The sequence below is a fragment of the Maylandia zebra genome, linkage group LG15, assembly GCF_041146795.1.
Source record: "Maylandia zebra isolate NMK-2024a linkage group LG15, Mzebra_GT3a, whole genome shotgun sequence".
Classification (NCBI taxonomy): Eukaryota; Metazoa; Chordata; class Actinopteri; order Cichliformes; family Cichlidae; genus Maylandia; species Maylandia zebra.
In genome coordinates, this window is record NC_135181.1 from 26,189,554 (window position 1) to 26,216,090 (window position 26,537).

The window sequence follows — 26,537 nt, forward strand, 5'->3', positions numbered from 1 at the left end:
ACTCCAAATTAATTGGTGTAGAAAAAGACAAGTCACCAAAATAGCTTCCAGAGGTTAGCCAAAAACGGCTCCAGTGGTGGTGGGACCGTCTCAGACTGTTAGCTCACTCTAAATATAGCCATGTGGTAAAATGCAATCTTCCTGCTTTCACTATAAAGACGCTTTAAAGAGCACTGCCAGCACCCGCTGTCACTAATGATGCCACTAAAGAGCGTTGGGGAGTCCCGAGTGCATTTCCTTTTTCTTCACACACAGCGTCATTTAAAATATGTAACCTTGCTAACATGTACGCAACAGAGTGAACAACATGTTTTATCCTTGCAAATAACCACATCTGTAGACCTAAACAAAATTATCCATTTGAGAACAGCGCTTGAAGGTTCACACTGTCGGTAGGAGAGCAACAGACAGAAGATCAGAACAAGCTGAAATAATGTTGGGTTTTTTTCTACTCGTGTTGTATTGTTTAAAGAGAAAATATCGAGTAACACCAGTGTAACCTTTAAAGGACATCCTTTGGCTCCCTGCTATTTTACACCAGAAGAAAACAGAAATCTCGGAGTACTTGAAGCACAAAGGCTGTTTTTAAAGTCCGATTTTCACCTTCGCAAGTGTTCAAACAAACAGTGAAGTCAGTGAGGAGTTTCCCTCTCAGTTACAGATGGATGTGTCTGATCATCCAAAAAGGCAGTGATCCAAACTAAAGAGAGAGACGCCAGGATCAGAACCACCTTCAGTGAACTCAAACAAACGCAATTTATTTAACATATGCTCATTTTTGGACTCATTTATTTGACAGCAAGACAACAGAAAACATATTATTATTTTGGCACTGTCACTGACAATATGAGCCAATAATTAACTGTCAAACTCAGTGCCTGCCGGCATGACATGCTGTCAGGGATGGCGTGGTCATATTTTAATGGGAGGACACAGTGTGAGATATGAGTTGTGCTGCTGAATAGACTTTATTCAAAAGTTTTAAAAAAGTCCAAATGTAACGTGTTATCAGCCGCCCCTCCACACGCGTGACCTGTAGGCATATACCGCGGAGAAAACAGAAAATTGTGCTATGGGAATGATTTGGTTTGATGTAGACACCAAATGAGTAAAACATAATCGTTTGGTGAAAGTTTCAGGGATTGATGTTTGTGTCACATCTGGCGAGGCAGACGGTGAGGCGTGGGGAGACTGGGGACCCAAGTGCAGGCAAATGGAAATAAGGGTGGAATGATAACAAAAAATGAGCCTTTATTGTCAGCTGTACAAATCCTAAAGAACTGAGGGAGCTATAAATACTGAAACAGAAACCAACAAACTAGCAGTGATAAATCATGATGAAATCAAAGATTAACAATAACACAAAACACTGGGTCACCGACCCAGGACCGTGACAGTTTGAAGCCCAAAGTTTTGTCCACACCAGCCTCCTATCCACTCGAACATCACATTATATCCTTCTTTGCTTCTGTCGTGATCTCTGCACAACACAACAGGCCAGATGCACAACATCTGAATGAGAGGATATTTGTTTTTATATTTCTTCCTGTTAAATCACTCTCAGTACCTCCAGTATCATAAAGGATTTATCTTCCTCCAGGTCTAATGCTGCAAGAACTCTGGTCGTGTAGCTTCGTGTAGACAAGAAGAAAGTAAAGGTTCACTCTCAGTCATTTCCAGTGTTGGGACTAACGCGTTATTAAGTAACGCGTTACAGTAACTACGTTATTATTGTGGTAACGAGCACGGTAACTAGTTATTATGCCAAAACCGGGAACGCGTTACTCGTTACTGGGATTTAGATAGGCTCGTTATCTGTTACTTCGTGTGGTGGCTATCGCGGAGCTTCCACAGATTCAATAACATTAACAAGTGGTGGAGGCCAGCAGGTGGATGAAGGAAAAGGGAGGCAAGAGGAGAGACCCGAAGCGGCCGCTGGTCCGAGTGTCAGGTGAACTGAACACAAGAAGTTATAACCTGCAGTCCATCTGGGTCAGATATGAACCAAGTTTAGGTGGAGTTTATTTTCGTTATGCTGACTTTTTCGTACTGGGTGCTAGCTAGCATGACGGAGTTTCTATACAGCTGGGTGGGTGCTATGTTACTGATGTTGAACTTTATTTTGTTCATAAGGTTAATTATTAGAGTTGCCAACCATTCCGTAAAAAACAGAATCGTCTCGTATTCAGAGAAAATATTACGCGTTTCTTATTGAGGTGAAAAGGAACACAGTTTGTCCCGGACACAAAGCTGAAGTTATTCTGTGTCTTTGCTGCACAGCTGCCTCTTCTTCTCTCATCCTCTCACCCTCCCTCTCCTGTTTCTACTTCAATCATGAAACTGATCAATGATCAGCTGATTGGCTTTTCTCTCTTGTTTATTTATCGCCCACTTTGCGCCAGAAAGAGGAAACCAGCCGATGTCGCGGTAAACAACGGCAGCACTTTTAAGCTTGATCAGCTGTTGTTAGAATTTATTTAATATTAATTTCTAGTATCAGCTGATGTTGGCTGGAGCCACAGCTGTAAAGCTGCTGGTCATGATATCAGTTTGGTTATCTGGTGAGAGGGAAACATGAAGATGAAACCAGGAGATGTCCTTACTGAATCACCAGAGCTGTGATGGAGAAACATGTTTACCTTTTAGTTAACATGAATGAGTTGAAGGGAAGTTATGAACTGTTTCTGAGAGACAAATAACACCAGGATCCTTTTCTAAGTAGCTGACAGCTGGTAACTGTGCAGGGGCGGGTCTAGCAAAGTGTTGCCAGGGGTCCATGTAGGGCATTAAAAGGGAAAGGGGGGCACAAGGAAATACTTTCTTATTCTCATTTAAAATGTCTCACTTTTTAAAAAATAATTATCTTACAACAAACAATTGATAGATTAATGCATATATACCATCAGAACAGTGAACATCACTGTCACAACAGTGTTTATTTTCATTCAAAGGCTTTATGATTTTTCCTATAATGGTGGGCCAGTCTCTAGTCAAAATGCCCGGGACGATTTTTTTGTCCCAGTCCAGCCCTGTATGCAGCTCATCTGCAGTCTGGTGTTACCTACATCTCCCTATTCAGAAGGCAGAATTTCCGAGTTCTGAGTACAATCGAAAGCACCACGACTGCAGTTTGTGTTGGATGTAAAAAGCAGGCTAGGATAGAATCAGGCGTGGGATTTCTCTCGTGGAAATGTGCACATTATCTTTTCCTTTAATTGGTAGGTGGCACAGTGCACTGTGGCAAGTAAGCAAGCTAGAAGACTGGCAATCTTGCTGGGTATCTAGTTACGGAAGCAACACATTAAGAGAATTCTGAGTAAAACCAAAGTTACTTTCCCTAGTAACTAGTTACTCTGAAAGTAACGAGTAACTTGAAGTAACTGAGTTACTTTTGATAGAAGTAACTAGTAATGTAACTAAGTTACTAATTTAAGGTAACTTACCCAACACTGGTCATTTCCTAGCTTCACATTTGGCTGTAGAAAACGTGCTCGTCATGAATCTGATCGTTCTTCAGATGCATCTATGAGACTGAACTTGGAAACAGTTTGGCAAAAGGCCAGGACAGTCTTGGCCCATCTTAATGCCTGGACCCAAACGCAGACTGAGGACCAGTGTTGGTCAAGTTACTTGAAAAAGGTAATCAGTAACTAATTACTTGCCCAAAAAAGTAATCCCATTACTTTACTGATTACTTATTTTCAAAAGTAATTAATTACTTAGTTACTTTAAAAAAACAAAAAAAAAAACAAAAAAAAAAAAAAAAAAAAAAAAAAAAAAACACGATTTACAACCTGAATAGGTGATAAAGCGAAACAAAAACACCGAAGCACAAGAAAGCCCCAAAACAAAACACGAGTCCAAAAAAGAACAGTTCAGGGGGCCGACAGCACAGGAGGCCAAACAGTTCAGGGGGCCGGCCGCGCGGAAGGCAGCGGCGGCGACGAAGGAGACGACGGAGCAGTTCAGGGGGCCGGCCACGCGGAAGGCAGCGGCGGCGCTCCAGTGTCAAGCGTACTGGCTGAGGCCCGGTGGGCACAGGACCAGACGGGGCCGGACCAGGCGATGGCGGGGCCGGACCAGGCGATGGCGAGGCTGAAGACACGGAGGCTGGGCCAGGCGAGGCTGAAGACACGGAGGCTGGGCCAGGCGAGGATGAAGACACGGAGGCTGGGCCAGGCGAGGATGATGATGGAGCTGCAGCAGGCGAGGATGATGATGGAGCTGCAGCAGGCGGCTGGACGGGCTCCTCGGGCCCCCCAGCCGACGAGGCAGGAAGCTGGACGGGCTCCTCGGGCCCCCCAGCCGACGAGGCAGGAAACAAAGGCCGGAGCGGTCCCTCGGACCCTCCAGCGGAGACACGAGGCGAAGGCCGGAGCGGTCCCTCAGACCCTCCAATGGAGACACTAGACGAAGGCCGGAGCGGCCCCTCGGACCCTCCAGCGGAGACAGGAGACGAAGGCCAGACGGGCCCCCCGGACCCTCCAGCGGAAACAGAAGACGAAGGCCGGAGCGGTCCCTCGGACCCTCCAGCGGAGACACGAGATGAAGGCTGGACGGGCCCCTTGGACCCTCCAGCAGAAGCCATCACAAAGCCAGCAGGCATGGAGTCCTCTGGCAGACACGAAGGCAATGGGTGCTGTGCTGAGCACTGGCCCTGCTCAGACAGCACTGACACGGAGTTGTTCTCTGAGGGCTGCTCAATCTTCAGGGGTCCAGAATCAGCTGGGGACCGAGACCTAGCCTCTGGGGAAGCCCTGGAGTGCAGAACAGTGCCTGAAGCAGCTAAAGCGCGAGAAACTCCCTGACTGGACCTTAAATTTTCTCCCTGCAAAAAGTGAATGTGTGAGACCGCTATTACTGGAGCCAGAGCTACGGGTAGCGGGGGCACTGGAGCTACTGGGGCCTGCGCTACAGGCGGCACTGGAGCTACTGGGGCCTGCGCTACAGGCGGCACTGGAGCTACTGGGGCCTGCGCTACAGGCGGCACTGGAGCTACAGGGGCCTGCGCTACAGGCGGCACTGGAGCTACTGGAGACACAGGTGACACTGGTGTACTGGGGTGAAGGCAGCGAGGATGCAGTTTCTCTCTTAAGGGAGGATCGAATGATTTAGTGATCAATCTTGATGGGAAAGGATGCTGATGCTGAGAATACCAGGCAGCGAGGGCTTCGAGGAGGGCAGCTGACCCTTCCTTGCCTGGACCGCCCATGCCAAACAGTTCGAAGCAAATCCTAGCCCTAAGAGCTGTTATTAGTTGTTTTAATCTGTTAATGTCCAAAAAACCAGCTGTGCAGAGGGTGGATGACAAAAAGTTGTCAAAAAAAGACCACCTGAATGAGTCTCTTGGGGGTGTCCTCAGCGTGGATTACGCCCCGGCAGTAATTCCACAACTGCGCGAGATACTGAGACCGTGAGTCCGCAGGATCCATTTGATGGTTGCGTCGTTCTGTCATGGTTGGCTGTGTGGCAGGCGGGCAAGCAGGAGTGGTGGATCCAAAATGCAGGACTCAGACACAGAAGTTCAACTTAAAGCACAGCTTTATTGCTGGGAAAACCTCTTACTAAACTAAACTCACCAAAAGACAAACAAAAACGCTGGTGGACTAAAACACTGAAGCAGAAATACTGAACTGGAGCTAGAGCTGGAAACAAAACACTGGTAACACGGAGGCAAAACACACACAGCTTGTTGAGGGTACGACGCAACACTGACTCAGAGAAACACAGGGTCTAAATACACTGGGAAGTAACGAGGAGAATGAGACACAGAAGGAGAGCACAGCTGGGGGAAATTAGAACTGACGAGACAAGCAAAGCAGGACACATTCACATAAGACACGGACCTTCAAAGTAAAACAGGAAGGATCACACAGAGACGCGAACTTGACACAGTGGAGACAGCAACTAAGAAACACAGAGACATAAACCATAAGGCAGAGGACTCTAAGAACCGAGAGACACAGAGGGGAACTCAAACATGCAGACACAGACTTACAGAACAGAGGGGACACAGAGAAACGAGAAGGGCAAGGGATCGAAACTAGAAACCATAGAATAACTCACACCAAGTACAATAATACAAAAATCACAAAGAACTAAAACGCTGGGTCAGGAGACCCAGGACCCTGACAGATAGATCTTTCAGCCCAATTCTACTTTTTCTACATAATCCATCATACAAAATGTAATCAAATGGAAAAGTCTCTTTTTAAAACTTGTTTTATTAGTTTTAATCTTTTAACTTTATGCATCAAGCAAAAATTTAATTATATGCAACATTCTCTAACTGGAAGAAATTTGTTTAATATTTAAACCTATTTTCTGCACATTCCAGCACATAAAATATTTTTTTTGTGTGTGTTTACACTCACTCTTTCAAATAGATGCAAGTAAAACACAGCAGAAAATAAATAAAGTCAAAGACTAGCTGATAGGTTTGTAGCTTGAACCTATTCGCTGGAACGTTGAAGACAATTTAATTACACAGCAAGCAAGACATGAAGTAGGCAAAGTTCTTCATGTTTCTCGTGCACGGGAGAGAACCGGACAAAAGCCGTTCCTTCGCTTGACCCCAGGTTACATGAATATGCATAGGTTCATTAACATATGACGTCTACATACAAACAAAGAGTACCTTGCCTGTGTGTGTGTGTGTGTGTGTGTGTGTGGGGGGGGGGGGGGTGTCAGAGCGTGGCCCCATAGACAACTTCCCTTAACCTGCTGGTCTGGAAAATCCAACAGTTCATCTATATGTAAAAAAGCACTTAGTCTAAAACTGACATAGCTACGTTAATCCTACCGTAAACCAATAAAACAAGGTACGACCTCTTCCCATGCTCCCAGGATGTAGGTGTGCATTCCTGGAATGCACACCAAGCCTTTGCAGATCACACATCCTATCACTACACAATTGATTATACACCTCTAAGCATATATGGTTAAATATTTCTAAGCATAAATGACAATCAACAATACAAAACCTAACACTAGCGGTCCTTTTGCTCTATTTTCACCTGTAAAGAAGGAGTAGGGTAAGCGGAGGTTTACCCTGGTGCAGGTGTGCCGCGGCGGTCAGTTGAAGAATCCGCGAGTTTCTCTGTGAATTTACCATTACGTCGTAGCGCACTCGGTGCTTGCTTGGAAGTTTAGGGGGTTTTTTTCACTGTAAAAAGAAGTTTTCTTCCCACGCACAACGGACACTAATGTTTTTGTCACTTTTTATGGAATCAAACTTAAAGTAAGGTCAGTACTTCCACGCTTTAAACGCTGCACGCTCATACTCTCTTCCGCACTCGATATATGATCCATTGTTGATCTGCACGCAGCTGTTGTCACGAACGTCACACTTGCTTACGTCACTGTCATGAGACATTCTAGCAAAAAAATCACGGTTTTAGTAACGCAGTAATGCAGCGTTCCTACGGGAAAGTAACGGTAATCTAATTACCGTTTTTGCAATAGTAATCCCTTACTTTACTCGTTACTTGAAAAAGTAATCAGATTACAGTAACGCGTTACAAGTAACGCGTTACTGCCCATCTCTGCTGAGGACACAGTAATTTTTTTTTTCAAACAAGGCAAATCTTTATTGAGACATAGCACCAGTCCAAGAAGACAGCAGAAAGCAAAGTTCATAAATATAAATAAGTAACACGGGATGAAAACAGGAAGATGGATAACAGACGTCACAGCAAAGATGAAGAGCAAATCAACACAAGTGTAGACGAAGCAGTGAGGCAGGGGACCAATAAAGACTGAACGCAATATACACAAGACAGAACTGTACCAAAATAAAACAGGAAGTGGAACAGGAACACATTAAACACACCAGACTGAAACACTATTGGAATACAGAAAGGTGAAAATCAGAAGATATTTAATAATGAAGAGAAGACCAAAACACACCAAACACTTTCATTGCAGATGGGCCATGAAACGCTGATGCTGTGTGTCTCAACAGATTTCAGCCAATCTGCATTTTACTTCCTACGCCTGAAAACAAACATCTCTTTCCACTCCTTATATTTTAGGGCTGACTTGTCCACACATGTGAGTGATTGGAACTAAAACAGAGGGAAACATAACAAAGACAGTCTCTCTGGTTCATCCATCATTGCTGCTTATTGCACACGATGAATTGAACAGGGTAAAAACAAATACCTTCCCTTATAGATCTATGCTTCACTTATAGCTCTGCTTCACTTATAGCTCTATGCTTCACTTACAGATGTCTTGATGCATGCTTGATCATCCAGGTAAGTAAATCTCCAAAAGTTGATTCTGTCCATCTGGACGTAACGTTTACTCCCAGTAGTTGGAGAACAAAAAGATTGTAGATAATTGGGACTCACGGACTTCTGGAGAGTCAGAGGCTTTCTAAACCTCATTAAGTATTACAAGAAAGTAAAATCTGGTTTTCTTAACAATAAAAGACTCCAGACAGATTAATTCATGTACCAAAACACTGAGCCCATGTGTTCAATGTACAAAAAAATGCACTAATTTGTAAATTATTTAAAACCTGTGTTTAATAAGAACAGTAAAAAAAATAATGTTTTTTTTAAATCAAACGTTGAAACTGAGAAAATTAACTTTTTTGATCATCTTTTTGTGATGAGATCTGGAAATACAAACTTCATATGTAAGCACATGTTGTTCCGCCAACTCTAAATGTCCTCCAGATTTATAATGCAGGAAGAATTAGTCATCAGACAAGAAGCTGTTTGGTGTCTGTTCAAGAAAAAGTATCTTCTGTAACAAATGACAGCCACAGAAGCAGAGCCTGCGATATGCAAATAAATAAAAGTGCAATGAAACTTTCTATTGTTTTAATCTTGATTCTTTTCCCTCCATACGTTTGTACTAAACTAAGTAAGTTAAACAGTTATCATTGATGTTTTTTAAACACCTGAAAGTCTAACAATTTCATTAAATCAGTTTTAAGCACAGGTTAACTGAAATTGTTCAGAGATTGAGTAATAAAGTATTTGGTGGTTAGACTCCAAGCTGAAGTGATGTAGGGCAGAGACAGCTGGTGATGATGCAGAAGATGGAAGATGGAAACGTGGCTGAGACTGTCTGAAAGTCAGGAGTAAGGTGAAGATGCTGTGCATGAGGGAAAGTCTGAAAGAGAAATAAAGAAAGTCACAATAACAAAGTAGGAGTGAGAGGATTAGAGGTTGGGTATGGAGACTGGGTGCTTGTTTTAGAGACATGATGACAGAAATTACAGTTAAATCGCTTAATTCACTTTTCAATTCGATTTATTCATATAGCATCATATCACAGCCTCAAGGGGCTTTATATTGAAAGGTAAAGAGCCTACAATGCCACACACAAAACCCCAATAATCACATGACTCCCTATGAGCAAGAACTTTGGCGACAGTAGGAAAGGAAAACTCCCTTCTAACAGGAAGAAACCTCCAGCAGAACCAGACTCAGGGAGGGGTGGCCATCTGCCATGACTGGTTACGTGTGAGGGGAGAAAGACGAGACAAAGACATGCTGTGGGAAATGGAGCAGCAGAAATAAGCCAAACACTCAGGAATGCAGACAGATGTGCGGACAAAGCTCCCTCTGTGAGCAAACACTGCAATCAAGAGTGAAGTGTTGCATTATTGCAGGTTTTTCAGTGTTTGGACCCTACTACTAATATCAAAAAATACATATACTATTATATAAGAGTTATATAAGAAAACCTTCGACCTGCACTACATTATCTGCCAATAGGGAATCTATATGATCGATAGCCAGGAATAAATACAGCCTTAAGTAGAAAAGAAGAGTTCAGCAGGTATGCAGAACAGTGGAGCCATAACTCATATCGCAGCAGTTCAACAGTTCAGGTCACTCAGATTTATTCATCCTTGTAACTTAAGAAAGGAGCTCAGTAACCCTTTGACACATAAGGAAAGAAAAAAATGAGCAAATGCAGCCAACGGACTCATAAAAACAACATGAAGGTCAATAAGCAGTAAAGAGGAAAGTCAATGATATTTTAGAAATGAGTAGACAGGAGTGCTCATGGAGGAGGCGAGGAGCAGTGGAAAGCTGGAAGATGAAAGGGTAACATAGAGCAACGAGAGCCAGATGTGTCGCCATTTAATTAAGGAAAAGGAAAAAGGGGAAGCCATTCAGGTCTCCAGTCAGGATAATTCAGACTGAAATGTAAATCCAAATCTTTGTAATATTAAGACACAGAGAATGTTTTTTACCATCAGTGAAGGTTTATTTTCGGATGCGCCCGCTTGTTTTGAGATAAGTGTTTTGCTGGTGAGCCACCGGCATCTGCTTGCTGTTCCTCCAGTGGTCTAGTTAATTCTGCCACTAATCCAGCAGCAGAGCCTCCTCAAACCTGCTGCCTAGCCGAAGTCCGTCTTGGCGGTCTCGCTGGCACCAGACGGATGAGCAGCGGGCTGAATCACTGCAGGAAAACTAACTCCTGCGGCTGTTTGCAGAGACGCTACTTAAATAGCGAGATGCGTGGAACATAATAAGGGGCACTAACATGGACATAATTGGAAAATAAACGCCCTCAGTCATTCGAAGTCATGTTTGTGGTCTGGCTGTAATACAGGTCTGAAAGTCAGTTAAATGAAACTCTGGTTGAGAGTACATTTTTGGAAGTCACTGATGGATTGCTGGGAAATATGTTCCAAACGTTTAACATGCCCAGGGAATACTAACGAATAGCAAACTAGCAGCAGAGACGAGGATTTTGATTGCGGGTCTGAAGCAGGGACTCACTTCTGACCGCAGAGCATCAATGTGCATGCTGTAGCCCAGACCTTCCCAAAGTGCGGGGCCCGTCCCCTAGGGAGGGCGCAGAGCCATGGCAGGGGGGGCGCAGTATGAAAAGGAAAAAAACAAAACGCTTGGACGCTACACGGGCGCCCACAGAAACGCAAAGCAGGAGATGAAGCATAGCTGAATATGTTTCCAAACCAACTTCATTCTAAGCCAAAGACTAGAAAATATGGTGAAGCATATCTGCCCTTTGGTTTCACCTGCACAAGTGCCGAGGTAGGTCTCCCCTGCAGAATTGGTTTTCCCTTCTTGAGAGCAGCGCTGGGCTGTTCAAATCACGGACAAACAGGATCCCACATTCTTGATTTTTAGTTCACAAACACTTGTTGTAATGACTAACTACTCCTGACATTTTGGAGACGTTAGCTCTTTATACAGTAAAGTTACAGTGAGATAAAAATAATATCAGGCTGATCCTGCCACAATTTGTTCCCTGTTCAAATCATGGACAAACAGTATCCCACAGCTGTTTAAACCCATTTTGCACAGAGAGGCATTTTTTTTGAAAAATGTATTGATAGCAATGTTGAAAATTATTACACAGAAGAAGAAAAAAACAACTACATGTAAAATAAGAAGCTTCTGCCTTTGTAAATGGAGGGACAGTAACTGCTTGTAAAACCTGAAGACAGTCAGATTAACAGAATTCCATCTGCCATTCTGCAATTCATCTCATGTAAACAATAACATGGCGCACAGCCTGACGTGAAAAGAGGCACATACCTTTGACGTTGCCAGACAAACCCTGTATTCCTCATCCGCAAAAAAGGAGTTTTAAAAATCCTCCATTTTCGGTGATTCGAAACGCCGTTTACGTGTGGATGAAACGGCTGCGTTTTCAAAAATACCCGTGTAGGTGCGGACAGCGTAAAAGAGTTAGTAGTTTATTTTATTACTACCTGTCATTTATTGCAGTTTACCAGTTTACTTGTATTTACTTAATTGTTTACTAAATGTTTGAGGTGTGAAATAAACCGCAATGGAGCAAAATATGGGTGTGTGTGGTTGGAGGATGTGTTAATGCGCAAACGTTTTTTGTGTAAAACGAAGGGGGGCCCAGCAAAAAAAGTTTGGGAACCACTGCTGTAGCCAAATGCTCCCTGGTTTATCTGTTTGAATTATTTATCAGTGGTTACTGATCTCTACAGGTTGCTTACATGAAGCTCTGGCTGATGGTCTGTGAACGTTGCCTGATAGCTTAACCTCAAAAAGGATTGAACTGTTAAAGATTAAGATAGCTATTCATACTCTTGGCTGAACTAGAAGGGGAGTTTGTCATCTTTCCGACGTCTGTGGGTTGTTGTTAGTTCCACAAAGGAGATATATCTCTCTTAACTCCGTGTGCCATTTTATTTTGATCCAGAAAGTTAAAAATATACACTGTTTCGCAAAAAGTCTGGCCCAAATCTAAACACCAAACATAAATTTCTTCAGCGAAATTGTGTTTCTTCATTCTTCATTTTTCTAGCAGACATATTTCTGGCATCTCTCGACAGACAAAATCCTCAGTAGTGTTTCAGCAAATTGTAAATGAAGCAGTCTCAGAGGGGACTACACTCTCGCTCCCCCTCCCAGCCCTGATTTTAGACCAGCAGGGGGAGCACCCTGTGATGTGAGATTCTGGCCAATCACAGGTCGTTTCAGACCAGGCCAGGTGGGCATTAGAAAATCTGACAAAAGGAAAGCAGGGCTAGGTTGGGCTTGCCCACTTGTACGTGGTTTAGTTTTATAATGTTGTATTGAGTTTCAGATATAAACTCAGTGTGCTGTGTTGAGAATCATTACCATTGTGCTCTGCAGCCTCTGTATGTGATGATCTCACCTGTGTGCCTTATTAGTGTAGCATAGGTCATCTTCTTCTTTGTCTGAGCTACAGAATAAAACTCCACACAAGCAAACACATATCTGAGCGCAGTGGCCGTCCTAGCCTGTTTGGCGCCCTGGCCGAACACTTCCTCTGGCTATGCCTTTACCCCTAGTCTTAAGTGTATATTATTTTCTTACTCTTCTTATATACATTGTTTGTTTACTTGCACTGCTGTAACTGGAGCCTCGTCGTCTCGTCTCTCTGTATGTAGCGGAGGTGACAATAAAGTTTACTTTGATTTCAGCAGCGAGCAGGCGCACCGAGGGCTCTAGCGCTCACTATATAGAATTTCGAAAAACCATCGGTGCAAATTATATGTCTGTATCATAATGTCTGGTGTTTTCGTGTTTGTTGTTTTTTTGTTTGTTTGTTTGTTTGTTTTATTTTGCGGGTTGGTTATTAGATGCTGCTCCAGCCAGCCAGAGAATCCCCCGCCGCCCCGCCCTCTCCTCCCTGTGCCACAAGCAGCAGGCGCACCTCGCAAACGGAGGGCGCCCTTACTCACAGCAAATGGGCGATAGAAAACCGATCGGTGTCTATGCCATTCCCAATATGCGCTGGCATGACGTCGGAGCGGCATGAGTACGAGTAATTTTTCTTTCTTTTTTTTCCCGTGATGCCGCCCCCCACCACGCTGCCGCCCCGGGCAACCGCCGTGTCCGCTACTGTCTGAGTGACTGACACTTGAATATGTTATTACATTTGATCAAATTGCTCACCTTTAAAATATTAGCACACGAGTTAATGGTACATCTGTATAAAAACTGCTGACTTATTTATTTAACTGTTTGTGGTTTTTGCTTAATTCCTTTATTGTACACGAGTTAGCAGTTGCACAGTAAAAACAATGGCTGAAACAAGTTTTTAAGGAAGTTACATGCGCACATATTTGATCGGATTTCAGGGTTGTGGAGAGATATATCAGTTTCAATGTGTATTTAAAAAAAAGCAGCATTGTTGTGTCTTTGGCCATAAATGTGGTGCAGACGCTTGATGTTTGTTTCAGTGATAGATAATTATGAACAGCTGAACTCTGGAGCAGTGTACCAACAGCTGTCTGCATGTGTTCCACAGAGGGAGTGAGAGTCATTTTTTCAGGGCCTGAGTAAGGTAACAAGTGCAAAAAAAATTAAGCCGAGCCACACAGCCAGCTTTCACCTGGAAGAGTGAGGTCTTAATCCACGAAACTATCAAATTGAGCTACTTTTAGCACAAGGTCAGAACACCCACAGCATCACATTCATATGTCTGCCTTCCACGACTTCATTTATCACATTACCTTGCAGATTTATCCTCCGACCGCTTGGAAGGGCATCATCAGAAGTTTTGAAACTACTGTGAAATGCCGACAGTATTGACAGAGAGCGTGTCATAGCATAATGTTCATTATAAAAGTGATATAAAAGGTGCGACTTCCAGAGATTTTGTACAATTATGTCTAATGTTCATGTTTATTGAAAGAAAAAACTGACAGAGGTGTGCTCACTGTCATGTATGCACAGAGTTCACACTCACATGCCACATGCCAGTAAGAGCAAAGGTTTGAGACGAACAGTAAATAATCTGAAGACACATCAGTGCAAACAAACAGAACTAAAGGGCAGCATCCTTTAAGCCAAAGTGTGAAAGCACTATGGCTCTTATATATCAGCACCATGCTCACAGATAAATATAGCTGCAATCAGAAAAGTGCCCAAAAATGACAATGATAACAATAATAACCTTTCTTAAATAACAGAGAGTAAATAATACACTGAGAAAGCTGGAGTCACCGACTGAGATCGCTCACCAAAGACGACGGATGACCTCTTTCTTACTCTTCTCACCTGTGACCTTGCTCAACGACCGCACAGGATGATCTGCTCCCAACACATCTGGAAATGTCAGCCACCATCATCACCGTCCTCAGTCATCATGTTAGTTTAGTGGTGAACTAAGTGAATATCATAATTTGTTGAGCTTGATACCTGTCACTAGTGTGGACAAACTCTCTAACTCAGTTTAGCTTCACCTGCAACAGCTGCAACAGTAAAAATACTCTTACACACTTCAAATCAAAACAAACTGACGCTAAGTATCGGTAAGATTTGGAAACACAGTCTTACTTTGGTTGTGATGCTAAAGCTTAACAACTGCCATCTCTTCAAGAGGCCATACCAGGATGGATTTGTTATAATGGCTGTGATATTCTCTACAAACATACCAGCAATCCAAAACGCAAAGCAGAATCCATGTGACTATACAGACTTGGAGCTTTCAGTGTCCAGTCTATACTATATGTGTTCTTCAGTGTGACATTTATTTGGATTTGATTCGGCTCAAAATCAAAATGCTGATAAGTTCCATGAAAGTCTGACTGAACATTGTCGCCTGTGGATTTCTGCCGTGCTGCCTGGAGAGCAGTGTAAACGGCATGTTTATTACTGCGGTCATCCAAAGGCTCTGATTAGCTTTAACTACTCTGCCTACAGACTGGGATTTATTACAAGCACCAGTGCATGAAACCCTGTTCAACCTCTCTTCTAAAAATTCCCTTAAATCTAAACAAGGAAATCTGTAAGCAGGTCCTTCCTGCAGGACAGCAGAACTTGCCTCCTGTGTCAGACCTATCTGTTGCACATTTGAAGGTGCAGATGTATATGGAACCAGAACTTTTAGGAGTTTGTTTACTCAGTCTTATGGGAAGATTGTGGGCACATCATCAGTTCCTCCCTCTGAACAGAAAACACCAAAATATGTCAGAAATGCCATCAGGCAGTGATTTAACTTGAAGCCAGTGTGGCTGCTGGCGTGATCATGCTCCGCTGCACAGACTCTGCACATATCTAATGACGGACAGGAGAACTGCGAGTGTGTTTAATGCATGTTTGCAGTGCCTCCATCATATCTGACAGTGAATATCTGACTCTGACTCTTCCAGCCAGCTGGTGCCTTACGGGTTCGGATCGGTGCGAGTGAGGAGGGAGTTGAGCCGCTGCCGCTGCACGGATTCAGAGGATGCTGAGTGCATAAAGTTCTGCAGCGTCCAGGAGAAACCAAAGTAAGCACATGTGACACACACACTATTGAAGACACATTGTGGACTGAGAACACTCAGAGACGTGTCCTCTCTTTGTCCTCAGAGCTGAGAACGCTCCTGTGAAGAGGAAGAAGGACAAACAGCTGAGAGGATACAAGACTGCATTCTGGGAAAAGAGGAGCAGACCTCCACTCAGACAGACCTGAGGAAGAGGAGGCCAACCAGTGACACCAGCCCCTCTGGATGAAAGTCCTTGATTTATGAATGAGAACAAATGGACTCGGCATGGACATGTACAGTGTGTGTTTGTGTAAATGTAACAACAGTGAAGCGTTAGGACAGGAGTGCTGATCACTTACAAGCTCATCTTTCTAACATTTAGCTGGCATCCTGCCCTGCTCAGATTCTTTAGAGCTGAGGGAGTTGACTTTTCTGTTACCTGATGATTACAGCTTATTTATAGCACAGAAAGATGGAGCACATCTCCATCCAGGCTGGACCAGAAACTGCTCCAGACCGGCCAGTGTGTGTAAACCTCACATCTCTGAAATCGTCCAAAGTTTAGAGTTTTTCCAAATGAGTTTCAAATATGTCGTCCACAGAAGCTACATAGGGTTGCTACCTCTGTGAAGGAGGTTATGGGTCATCTAAAGTAGATTCATTTGGTTGGTTTTTTTAACAGTCAAATACGATCATAAAATCTCACGAGGGTTTCAGGCTGGGTCGATCTGAGAAAACGATGAAGCAAAACCCCGAGGCCAGTAGAAGAGATAACTTCAATTTCAGGTCAATTTTAACACAATGAAATCACGTCAGAACAAAGTCGTCATTTCATTCGATCAAACTGAACTAAGTGGTGAATTTTTATTATTTAGAGAAAGACTTGATGAGCACAACAAATCTGATCAACCGTGAGTGTGTCGACCTCAGCAGTCCACGACGCAAAAAATGAGTTCATGAGCTTGTTTCCATGGATACAATGGTGATAAATTCTAAACTACTTGCAGTTACTCGTACAACCACAAGACGTCTGTGTTAGCAGTTCCTGTTTTTGCAGCTTTCAGCTTGAACAATAGCTGTGGATTAAAAGCTTTCGGACAAAAACACCATATTCACAGTGTTATGACTCTGAGTTACAGCTTCAGTGGTTTAATCAAAAAGTCAAATGTTTTAATCTGTATAAACTTTATTTAATCTACAAATTTTTAATCTAAAAATATAAAGACTCAGATATAAAATTACAATTTTATTCTTGAAATATGTCAGAACTTCAGCAAAACAGTAAAATGCTTTGACTCTTCTTGTAAAAATGCTAACTTATTCTTAAATATGTCACAACTTAGCATCACTTTATAATATTCAGACTTTTATCTTAAAACAAAGCAGCATATTTTAACTTTAATCCTGAGCTCCTGGATTTGTCTGAGTCTTCCTCGTGGCCTCGTGTTGTTCTCGGAGTTTCTCTCTGATTACGAATGAGCTGTTATGAACATCATGAAGTGTAAAATGTGAAGTGTTTTCATGTATTATTATAATTTTAGTTCAGCACACAGAGTGGCCAGTTTGTTCTAACAGGAAACAATGTGTCTGACTTTGAAGCTTTGAACTTCAGCTGTAGAGTCTGCTTTCTAATCAGTTAAATATGCGAACAGCTCTGTTTTTCTTTTTGTGTAATGTGGTTATAAAGTATAAAATGAACAGTTTTTCTTTAATATTTTGGAGTTGTGAGATTTTGGTATAGAGTGAGGTCACTGCCGTGCTCTATCAGGTAATAAAAGTGAAGCTGAGCAGGTGCGAAAACAATGATAGACTGTTCAGATTACAAACATTATTATTATATATTTATTATTAACATTCTGTACATTCACCTTTAAAATAAAGGTGAATGTACAGAATGAGAAACATCATATGATTATTTCCACGTTTGCAGCGAGGCCAACTGTGAAAGCAAAAAAATAAATAAATAAATGAAATCTGTGTACGTGGAGGATGTGGGACAGATTCAGTCCTCTAAATGGAAGTCACCACCATTTCCATTCAACTGAGTGTCTGTGTTCTTGTGTTACTCTATTTTTTCTTAAAATAGAGCAAAGGTCATCATACTTGCCCAGGTCTAACAAACTAACGTTGGGAGTTTGACTCATTGACTTGCACCGTTGTTCTTCACTGTGGGGATTCAGGCTGGGCAGGTGTTCTGGTCGACCCACAGAGATTCAAATATGAATATAATCTGCCAACATCTTTTACTTCACTCCCGTTTTTGTGGTTGGTCGTGGCAGCGGCACCCCAAATGAAATCACCACAGCCTGTTTGGGTGAGGGAATGATGCAGCCTGGTTCTCCCAGAGGTCACTTCCTGTTTAAGGAAGTTTCTTCTCTCCACTCTCAGAAAGTGCTGCTCACTGTTGGCTCTCTCTGAGGCTGTAATGCCTGTGATTTTAAAATACAAAAACAGTAGATACTTCATGGTACCTACACCTATCAAGTATTTGAAAATTCATGGCAGTAAATACTCAGTACATAGAAACATGCATATTGTAACATATTGTAGTGATATTGCACAGTGGTGGACTCACTCGAGTTGAAATGTTAGAGTTTTCGATATGGATGCCTGAATGTGAATAATAACCTATATCTTTATACTTTTGTAGACTCTCTTTGTCCTTTATTTCATGTGATTGCATGAAACCACACTGCAGTACTTATTCCTCCATCATGTTAAAGAAAACCTGAGAAGTGATGCAAACACATTTGGCTGTAAAAGAGAAATGTTTACCCTTTATGATGCTCTTCTATACACATGAAGAACAATGAATAATCATTTAAACACACGTCTCTGTAAGCTGCAGCTGTGTATGACAGGCAGTGACCTGTCATACACCTGAGGACCTGTGAGTTCAGCTAATGGTCAGGTTTGTCAGGCGTTGTGTGGAGGCGAGGAAGAAGGAACCCAAACGCAGGACTCGCAGGTAGGTGAAGACTGGTGAAGGTTTATTATAAGGAGTGGGTGAACAGAACAGAGGTAGAAAATGGCTGGCTGGCTGGACGACTGACTGAAAGACTGAATGGCTGGCTGGACGACTGACTGAAAGACTCAATGGCTGGCTGGCTGAACGCAGGGGGAAACGACAACATAACATCAATGACACGACAAGGGCTGAAGGGAAGAGAGGGCTTAAATGTCAAAGGAGCTTGCAAAGAAAAGCGTCTGGACTTCTTTAAGTTGCTTGAAGACGTTTCACCTCTCATCCAAGAAGCTTCTTCAGTTCTAAGGTCAAATGGCGGAGAGTCCCAGATATAAACCTAGTGGGAGTGACCCCCCACAGAGGGACAAAAGGACCCCCTGATGATCCTCTAATCGCCTGAGCCAAGGTGTGAAACTGGGTGTGGGTCCCAATCAGCCAGAGTTTCGGGTGTGTTCATTGTGAAACCTGGCCCCACCTTATCATGCGAATTCCTGAGGTCAGATGGCCCAGGATGTGAGTGGGCGTTAAGGCGTCTGGGAAGGGATCTCAAAACTGGATTATAGATGGCAGAGAGTTGGTGTCGTAAACCACCGCCTCTGTTCAAAGATGGTCGCTCACAGTGGACATAGATGGCTTCTTTCACTCCTCTTTCAAACCATCTGTCCTCTCTGTCCAAAATGTGAACATTGGCATCCTCGAAAGAGTGTCCTTTATCCTTAAGATGCAGATGGACAGCTGAGTCTTGTCCTGTGGAGGTGGCTCTTCTGTGTTGTGTTGTGCCATGCGCTTGTGAAGTGGCTGTTTGGTCTCTCCAATGTAGAGGTCTGAGCATTCCTCGCTGCACTGTACAGCATACACCACATTGTTAAGTTTGTGTTTTGGCGTTTTGTCTTTCGGGTGAACCAGTTTTTGTCTGAGCGTGTTGCTGGGTCTGAAATGCACCGGGATGTCATGCTTGGAGAAAACTCTCCTGAGTTTCTCTGATACACCGGCTACATAGGGGATGACAATGTTGTTGCGTCTGTCCTTCTTATCCTCCCTCGCTGGTGTCTGGACTTCTTTTCTGTGCCTCTTTGCTGACTTTAAGAACGCCCATTTAGGATAGCCGCACGTTTTGAGTGCTTCCTTTACATGTGTGTGTTCCTTCTTTTTTCCTTCAGGCTTAGAGGGAATCAGAATCAGAATCAGAATGGGTTTATTGCCAGGTGTTGAGGTTTACAACATTAGGAAATTGCTGCGGTGCTTCAGTGCAGACAATAAGAATTAAAGTGCTATGTAGAAAGAAAGATATGTGCATGAGATATACATGAGATATATACATGAGAATAAGAATTATGAGTGCTACGTAGAAAGATATATACATGAGTGCAGGTGGTGATCAGTGCCAAACATGAAATGATGCAGTTACACAGCGTAGGGTCATATGTTAGTGGCGGGGACAATCATGTGGTTATTGTTCATGTGTCCAACAGCAGAGGGGAAGAAACTGTTCTTGTGGTGAGAGGTTCTGATGCGAATGGACCGGAGCCTCCTGCCTGAGGGGAGCAGGTCAAACAGACTGTGTCCAGGGTGAGAAGGGTCAGCTGAGATCCGGGCTGCACGCCGCAGTGTCCTGGAGGTGTACAGGTCCTGCAGAGATGGGAGTCTGCAGCCAATCACCTTCTCAGCAGAGCGCACAACACGCTGCAGTCTCTGTTTGTCCCTGATAGTGGCTCCAGCGTACCACACGGTGATGGAGGAGGTGAGGATGGACTCGATGATTGCAGTGTAGAATTGCATCATCGTCCGTGTTGGCAGGTTGAATTTCTTCAGCTGCCTCAGGAAGTACATCCTCTGCTGGGCTTTCATGTTCTGCCCGGTGGTGTAGGGTCCTAATTACTCCAAGCTTGTGTTCCAGAGGGTGATGGGAGTCAAAGAGGAGGTACTGGTCCGTGTGTGTGGGCTTCCGGTAAACTTCGATGTTGAGGTTGCCGTTCTCTTCAATGTGCACGACGCAGTCCAGGAAAGGCAAACAGTTGTCCTTTGTGTCTTCCCTGGTGAACTTGATGTTTTTATCCACCGCGTTAATGTGCGCAGTGAAGGATTCCACTTCTTGTGTCTTGATTTTGACCCAGGTGTCGTCCACATATCTGTACCAGTGGCTGGGTACTCTTCCTTTGAAAGAGCCAAGAGCCTTCCTTTCCACTTCCTCCATGTAAAGGTTGGCTACAATAGGTGACACGGGGGAGCCCATGGCACAGCCATGTTTTTGTCTGTAAAAGCCTTCGTTGTACTTGAAATATGTAGTGGTGAGGCAGAGGTCTGGTCCTGCAGCTGCTCCTCAGCCACCGCCGGCTCCCATGCCGCGTCCTGCAGCTGCTCCTCAGCCACCTTCTCCTCGTCGCCAGCGTGGTCGACCACCGGATGACCTGGATGACTGAGAACCTTCACAGACATATTGCCGTACATTTTGGGAGGAACACCCTTCAACTGGTGCGGGAGTATGAAAGGGAATCAAGGAAACTAGCGGATTATAGGAACCATCTCCGTTTCAACCTAAGATGTAGACAAAGCAGAGTTGTTCCTAAGAGCCTGCACCTTGGATCCACTGTCAGGGGATACAGAACAGACTTGATTCTACAGAGAGCACAAAATCACCTTTTAAGTAAAAGGATAAGACAGGTCCATTTCACCATAGATGCCCTCCAGATCAAGATCAGCCAGACCCTGCAGGAACTGGAAATCCTTCTACCCTCTCCAATCTTAGAAGAGGTTTACAAGTTTGTGGACAAGGCTCAGCGGGCCCAACACTCTAAAGGAAAAGAAAGACAACGCAGGAAATTTCACACCTTGCTTTCAAAAACACACACTCCTCATCCTGAACCTACACAACCCAGAGAAGAAAACACACCTGAAGTCAGTCAGGAGAAATGGGTTAAGAACTTTTCAGACAGGATTCTCACTGAACCTGAAAAGAGAGTATTAGCCAAAGGACTCAATTTTGCCATTTCTCCACAACAGTTGCCCATAGTGGACCTCATCACAGCCACAGAATCTGCCATACGGATTAATAAATTATCACAGACAGAAGCAGAGCAAATCAGGATGAAAGTCTCAGCCACGCTCTCCAGTGCCAAAGTCCCTCCATCCAACCTCACAATACAGGAAAAGAAGGCCGTCGCTTCCCTGAGCAAAGACCACAACATCACTGTTTTACCAGCTGATAAGGGAAGATGCACCGTGGTCCTAAACACTACAGATTACCATACAAAGATCACTACTCTCCTCAGTGACAACAATACCTACGAAGCCCTAAAGCGAGACCCCACAAGCAGCTACAAAAAGAAAGTTATAGCTTGCCTTCAAGACTTTGAAAAGGACAAAATTATTGACCGCCTTACATATCACCGCCTTTACCCAGGGGATACCATACCCTGCACCTATGGACTTCCTAATATCCACAAGGAAGCTGTCCCACTCAGACCCATAGTCAGTAGCATAAACTCAGCCACTTATAACTAGAGATGGACCGATCCGATATTACGTATCGGTATCGGTCCGATACTGACCTAAATTACTGGATCGGATATCGGAGAAAAATAAAAAATGTAATCCGATCCATTAAATATCACGAAAGCACCTCGCAAAACTTGCAACACGCCGTAACTCACCTCAGAACGTTAGCAGTCGGAGCAGTATGCATCACGTGATAGAGCAGCTGTGGCATGCCGGACCTGTCGGTGGTCTGGATAGCATGTGGAGCTTCGCTAGCAGCCTGGCATTTCATCTCCGACAAAGTTATCCCCGAGAGAAGTAAAGCAAGTGTGTAAGTCCATCTCTGAATGTTTGTAAAGCATTCCCACGTTAAGCTTAACAAGCGACTGCCTCTCGCTCTCCGGCTGCTACTTCAATCGTGAAACTGCTTAAATGATCAGCTGATCGGCTTTTCTGTCGCGAGTCCGTGTCTCTTGTTTGTTTTTGGCCCACTTTGCACCAGAAAGAGGAAACCAGCGGCTGAACAACAGCAGAACGTTTAAGCTTGATAAGCTGTTGTTAGAATTTATTTAATATTACTTTCTACACCAGGATCTTTTTCTACGTAGCTGACGCCGGTAACTGTGCAGGGGCGGATCTAGCAAAGTTTAGCCAGGGGGGCCGATAGGGCATGAACAGGGAAAAGGGGGCACAAAGACATACTTTTCTTTCTTATTCTCATTTAAAATGTCGAGCTTTTAATAAATAATTATCTGACACCCAAAGTTTTAATTTGATGTAAAATGAATAGAAGTCAATTACTGTATATAGTGACTATTAAGTCTAATATATACCCTAGTAAGCTATAGTACTTTTTACTTTGGGAAGGTACCATCTGTGCAGTCTGCAATTTTGTTGAAGAAAGATGTTGAATCTATTTAATATTTCTTGAAAAATAATTGATTTCTGTGCATTTTTTTTCACACTGCATCAAATTAAGGTTGATTACGTCGATTAAGCATCATGAGGTGGAGTGTGAGGGGTGGTTCCCTATTTTTTATTTATTTCTTTTTGTTGTTGCTGGGAGTTGGAACCCTATTAGTTAGGTTGCTTAATATTTACGCTAAGTACTCTTTAAAATACCAGAATAGGGAGGATGGTGTAGGTCTAAGTTTATTAGATTGATCAGTATTGCTGAACTATGAAATATTTTTTTTGCATACAGGTATAACAGAATAGCTTTAGTGTAGTTGTTGTTTTAAACTTGAGTATGAACTTGCAGACTTGCAAAATGCAGCAAGATATTTTAAAAAACAGTTTTGTTGATTAAAAAACACTATATCGGATTCATATCGGTATCGGCAGATATCCAAATTTATGATATCGGTATCGGTATCGGACATAAAAAAGTGGTATCGTGCCATCTCTACTTATAACATTGCTAAACACCTTGCTACCATCCTTGCTCCTCTTGTGGGGAACACCCCACACCACATCAAGAACTCCACCGACTTCACCGACAAGGTCCAGAAACTTACCCTGGATCCAGATGAAACCATGGTGTCCTTTGATGTAGTCTCTCTCTTCACTTGCATACCCACCATGGAGGCCATGGAGACTGTCAGAAAACGACTACAAGAAGACAGCTCCTTGGAGGACAGGACCAACTTCACACCCGATCAGATCTGCACACTGTTAGACCTCTGCCTCACCACTACATATTTCAAGTACAACGAAGGCTTTTACAGACAAAAACATGGCTGTGCCATGGGCTCCCCCGTGTCACCTATTGTAGCCAACCTTTACATGGAGGAAGTGGAAAGGAAGGCTCTTGGCTCTTTCAAAGGAAGAGTACCCAGCCACTGGTACAGATATGTGGATGACACCTGGGTCAAAATCAAGACACAAGAAGTGGAATCCTTCACTGCGCACATTAACGCGGTGGATAAAAACATCAAGTTCACCAGGGAAGACACAAAGGACAACTGTTTGCCTTTCCTGGACTGCGTCGTGCACATTGAAGAGAACGGCAACCTCAACATCGAAGTTTACCGGAAGCCCACACACACGGACCAGTACCTCCTCTTTGACTCCCATCACCCTCTGGAACACAAGCTTGGAGTAATTAGGACCCTACACCACCGGGCAGAACATGTTCCCTCTAAGCCTGAAGGAAAAAAGAAGGAACACACACATGTAAAGGAAGCACTCAAAACGTGTGGCTATCCTAAATGGGCGTTCTTAAAGTCAGCAAAGAGGCACAGAAAAGAAGTCCAGACACCAGCGAGGGAGGATAAGAAGGACAGACGCAACAACATTGTCATCCCCTATGTAGCCGGTGTATCAGAGAAACTCAGGAGAGTTTTCTCCAAGCATGACATCCCGGTGCATTTCAGACCCAGCAACACGCTCAGACAAAAACTGGTTCACCCGAAAGACAAAACGCCAAAACACAAACTTAACAATGTGGTGTATGCTGTACAGTGCAGCGAGGAATGCTCAGACCTCTACATTGGAGAGACCAAACAGCCACTTCACAAGCGCATGGCACAACACAGAAGAGCCACCTCCACAGGACAAGACTCAGCTGTCCATCTGCATCTTAAGGATAAAGGACACTCTTTCGAGGATGCCAATGTTCACATTTTGGACAGAGAGGACAGATGGTTTGAAAGAGGAGTGAAAGAAGCCATCTATGTCCACTGTGAGCGACCATCTTTGAACAGAGGCGGTGGTTTACGACACCAACTCTCTGCCATCTATAATCCAGTTTTGAGATCCCTTCCCAGACGCCTTAACGCCCACTCACATCCTGGGCCATCTGACCTCAGGAATTCGCATGATAAGGTGGGGCCAGGTTTCACAATGAACACACCCGAAACAAAGACCGGTCTGGCGGGCGGCCCTGTGGCCGGTGGCCGAGATGGGACAGGTCCGGCGGGCGGCCGCGAGGAGGACGGCGGCGGCCACTGAGCCGGTCCGGTGGTCGACCACGCTGGCGACGAGGAGAAGGTGGCTGAGGAGCAGCTGCAGGAGGCGGCGTGAGAGCCGGCGGTGGCTGAGGAGCAGCTGCAGGAGGCGGCATGGGAGGCGGCATGGGAGGCGGCGGTGGCTGAGGAGCAGCTGCAGGAGGCGGCGTGGGCGCCGGCGGTGGCTGAGGAGCAGCTGCAGGACCAGGCGAAGCAGAAGCTGAGGCTGAAGCTGGACCAGGCGACGGCACGGCATTTGAGTGAGTATATTGCACAGTGATTATTGCACAGTCAAATACAAGAAAAAAGACAAAACAAAAAACAAATATTGCAAATATTGCACAGTGAAGAAAAGCACCTACAGCTCAGTTGTTCCTGCCGTCCCTTGTCCCCCTGTTTCTCCTCCTTCTCCCCTCCAGTGAGGAGTTAAACAGTGTGATGGCATGTGGGACAAAGGAGTTTTTAAGTCTGTTGGTTTTTGACTTTGGGAGAAGCAGCCTGTCGCTGAATAGGCTCCTCTGATTGTTTACGACCGTGTGCAGAGGATGCCTGGCATTGTTCATAATGTCCATCAGTTTCTTTAAGGTCCTCTTCTCTGCCACTGTCACCAGAGTGTCCAGCTTCATGCCGACCACAGAGCCAGCCTTCCTGATTAGTTTCTCCAGTCTGGATGAGTCCCTCTTTGCTGTGCTACTCCCCCAGCACACCACGACATAGAAAAGGACTCCTGCGACCACTGACTGGTAAAACATCCTCAGGAGCTTCCTGCAGATGTTGAAAGACCTCAGCCTCCTGAGGAAGTACAGTCGGCTTTGGCCTTTTTTATACAGGTTCTGCGTGTTGCATGACCAGTCCAGTTTGTTGTCCACCAACAGCCCGAGGTACTTGTATGTGTTGACCACCTCCACCTCCTCTCCCTCTATCTGAACTGGCAGTGGACCTGGTCTGGACCTCCCGAAATCCACAACCAGTTCCTTGGTCTTTGAAGTGTTGAGTTGCAGGTGGTTTGTGTGACTCCATGTGACAAAGTTCCTCACCATATAAAACAAAAACAAGCAAGATTATTTAGCAATTCATTTCAGTTTTATTTATATAGTGCCAAATCACAACAACAGTCGCTTCAAGGCGACTGTATATATCATTATAGAACCTACAATAATATATACGGTACAGAGAAAAATCCAACAATCATATTACCCCCATAAGCAAGCACTTTGGCAACAGTGGGAAGGAAAAACTCCCTTTTAACAGGAAGAAACCTCCAGCAGAACCAGGCTCAGGGAGGGGCGGGGCCATCCACCGCGACTGGTTGGGGTGAGACAGAAACATAGTCATAATTTTGTTTTGTTTTCAGTTTACTAAACTCTACGGTTCACTGCTGAGACAAAGTGAGTGGTTTTAAATAGTGTTATGAAATTAGAGAAAAATCTTTCATGTCAGAACTATAGGACAT

At 44.1% G+C, this 26,537-nt stretch overlaps 1 protein-coding gene across 1 annotated transcript in view; it reads left to right on the top strand.

The window, feature by feature from the left end:
• si:ch211-202p1.5 (endothelin-2) overlaps positions 1-17,599 on the top strand; it is a 33,597-nt gene extending 15,998 nt beyond the window's left edge. The window contains exons 3-4 of the mRNA XM_024805227.2: positions 15,599-15,718; positions 15,801-17,599. Of these exons, the coding sequence (XP_024660995.1) occupies positions 15,599-15,718; positions 15,801-15,903 (223 nt within the window). The 3' untranslated portion in view covers positions 15,904-17,599. The remainder of the gene's footprint in view (positions 1-15,598; positions 15,719-15,800) is intronic.
• Positions 17,600-26,537: the final 8,938 nt, after the last annotated feature.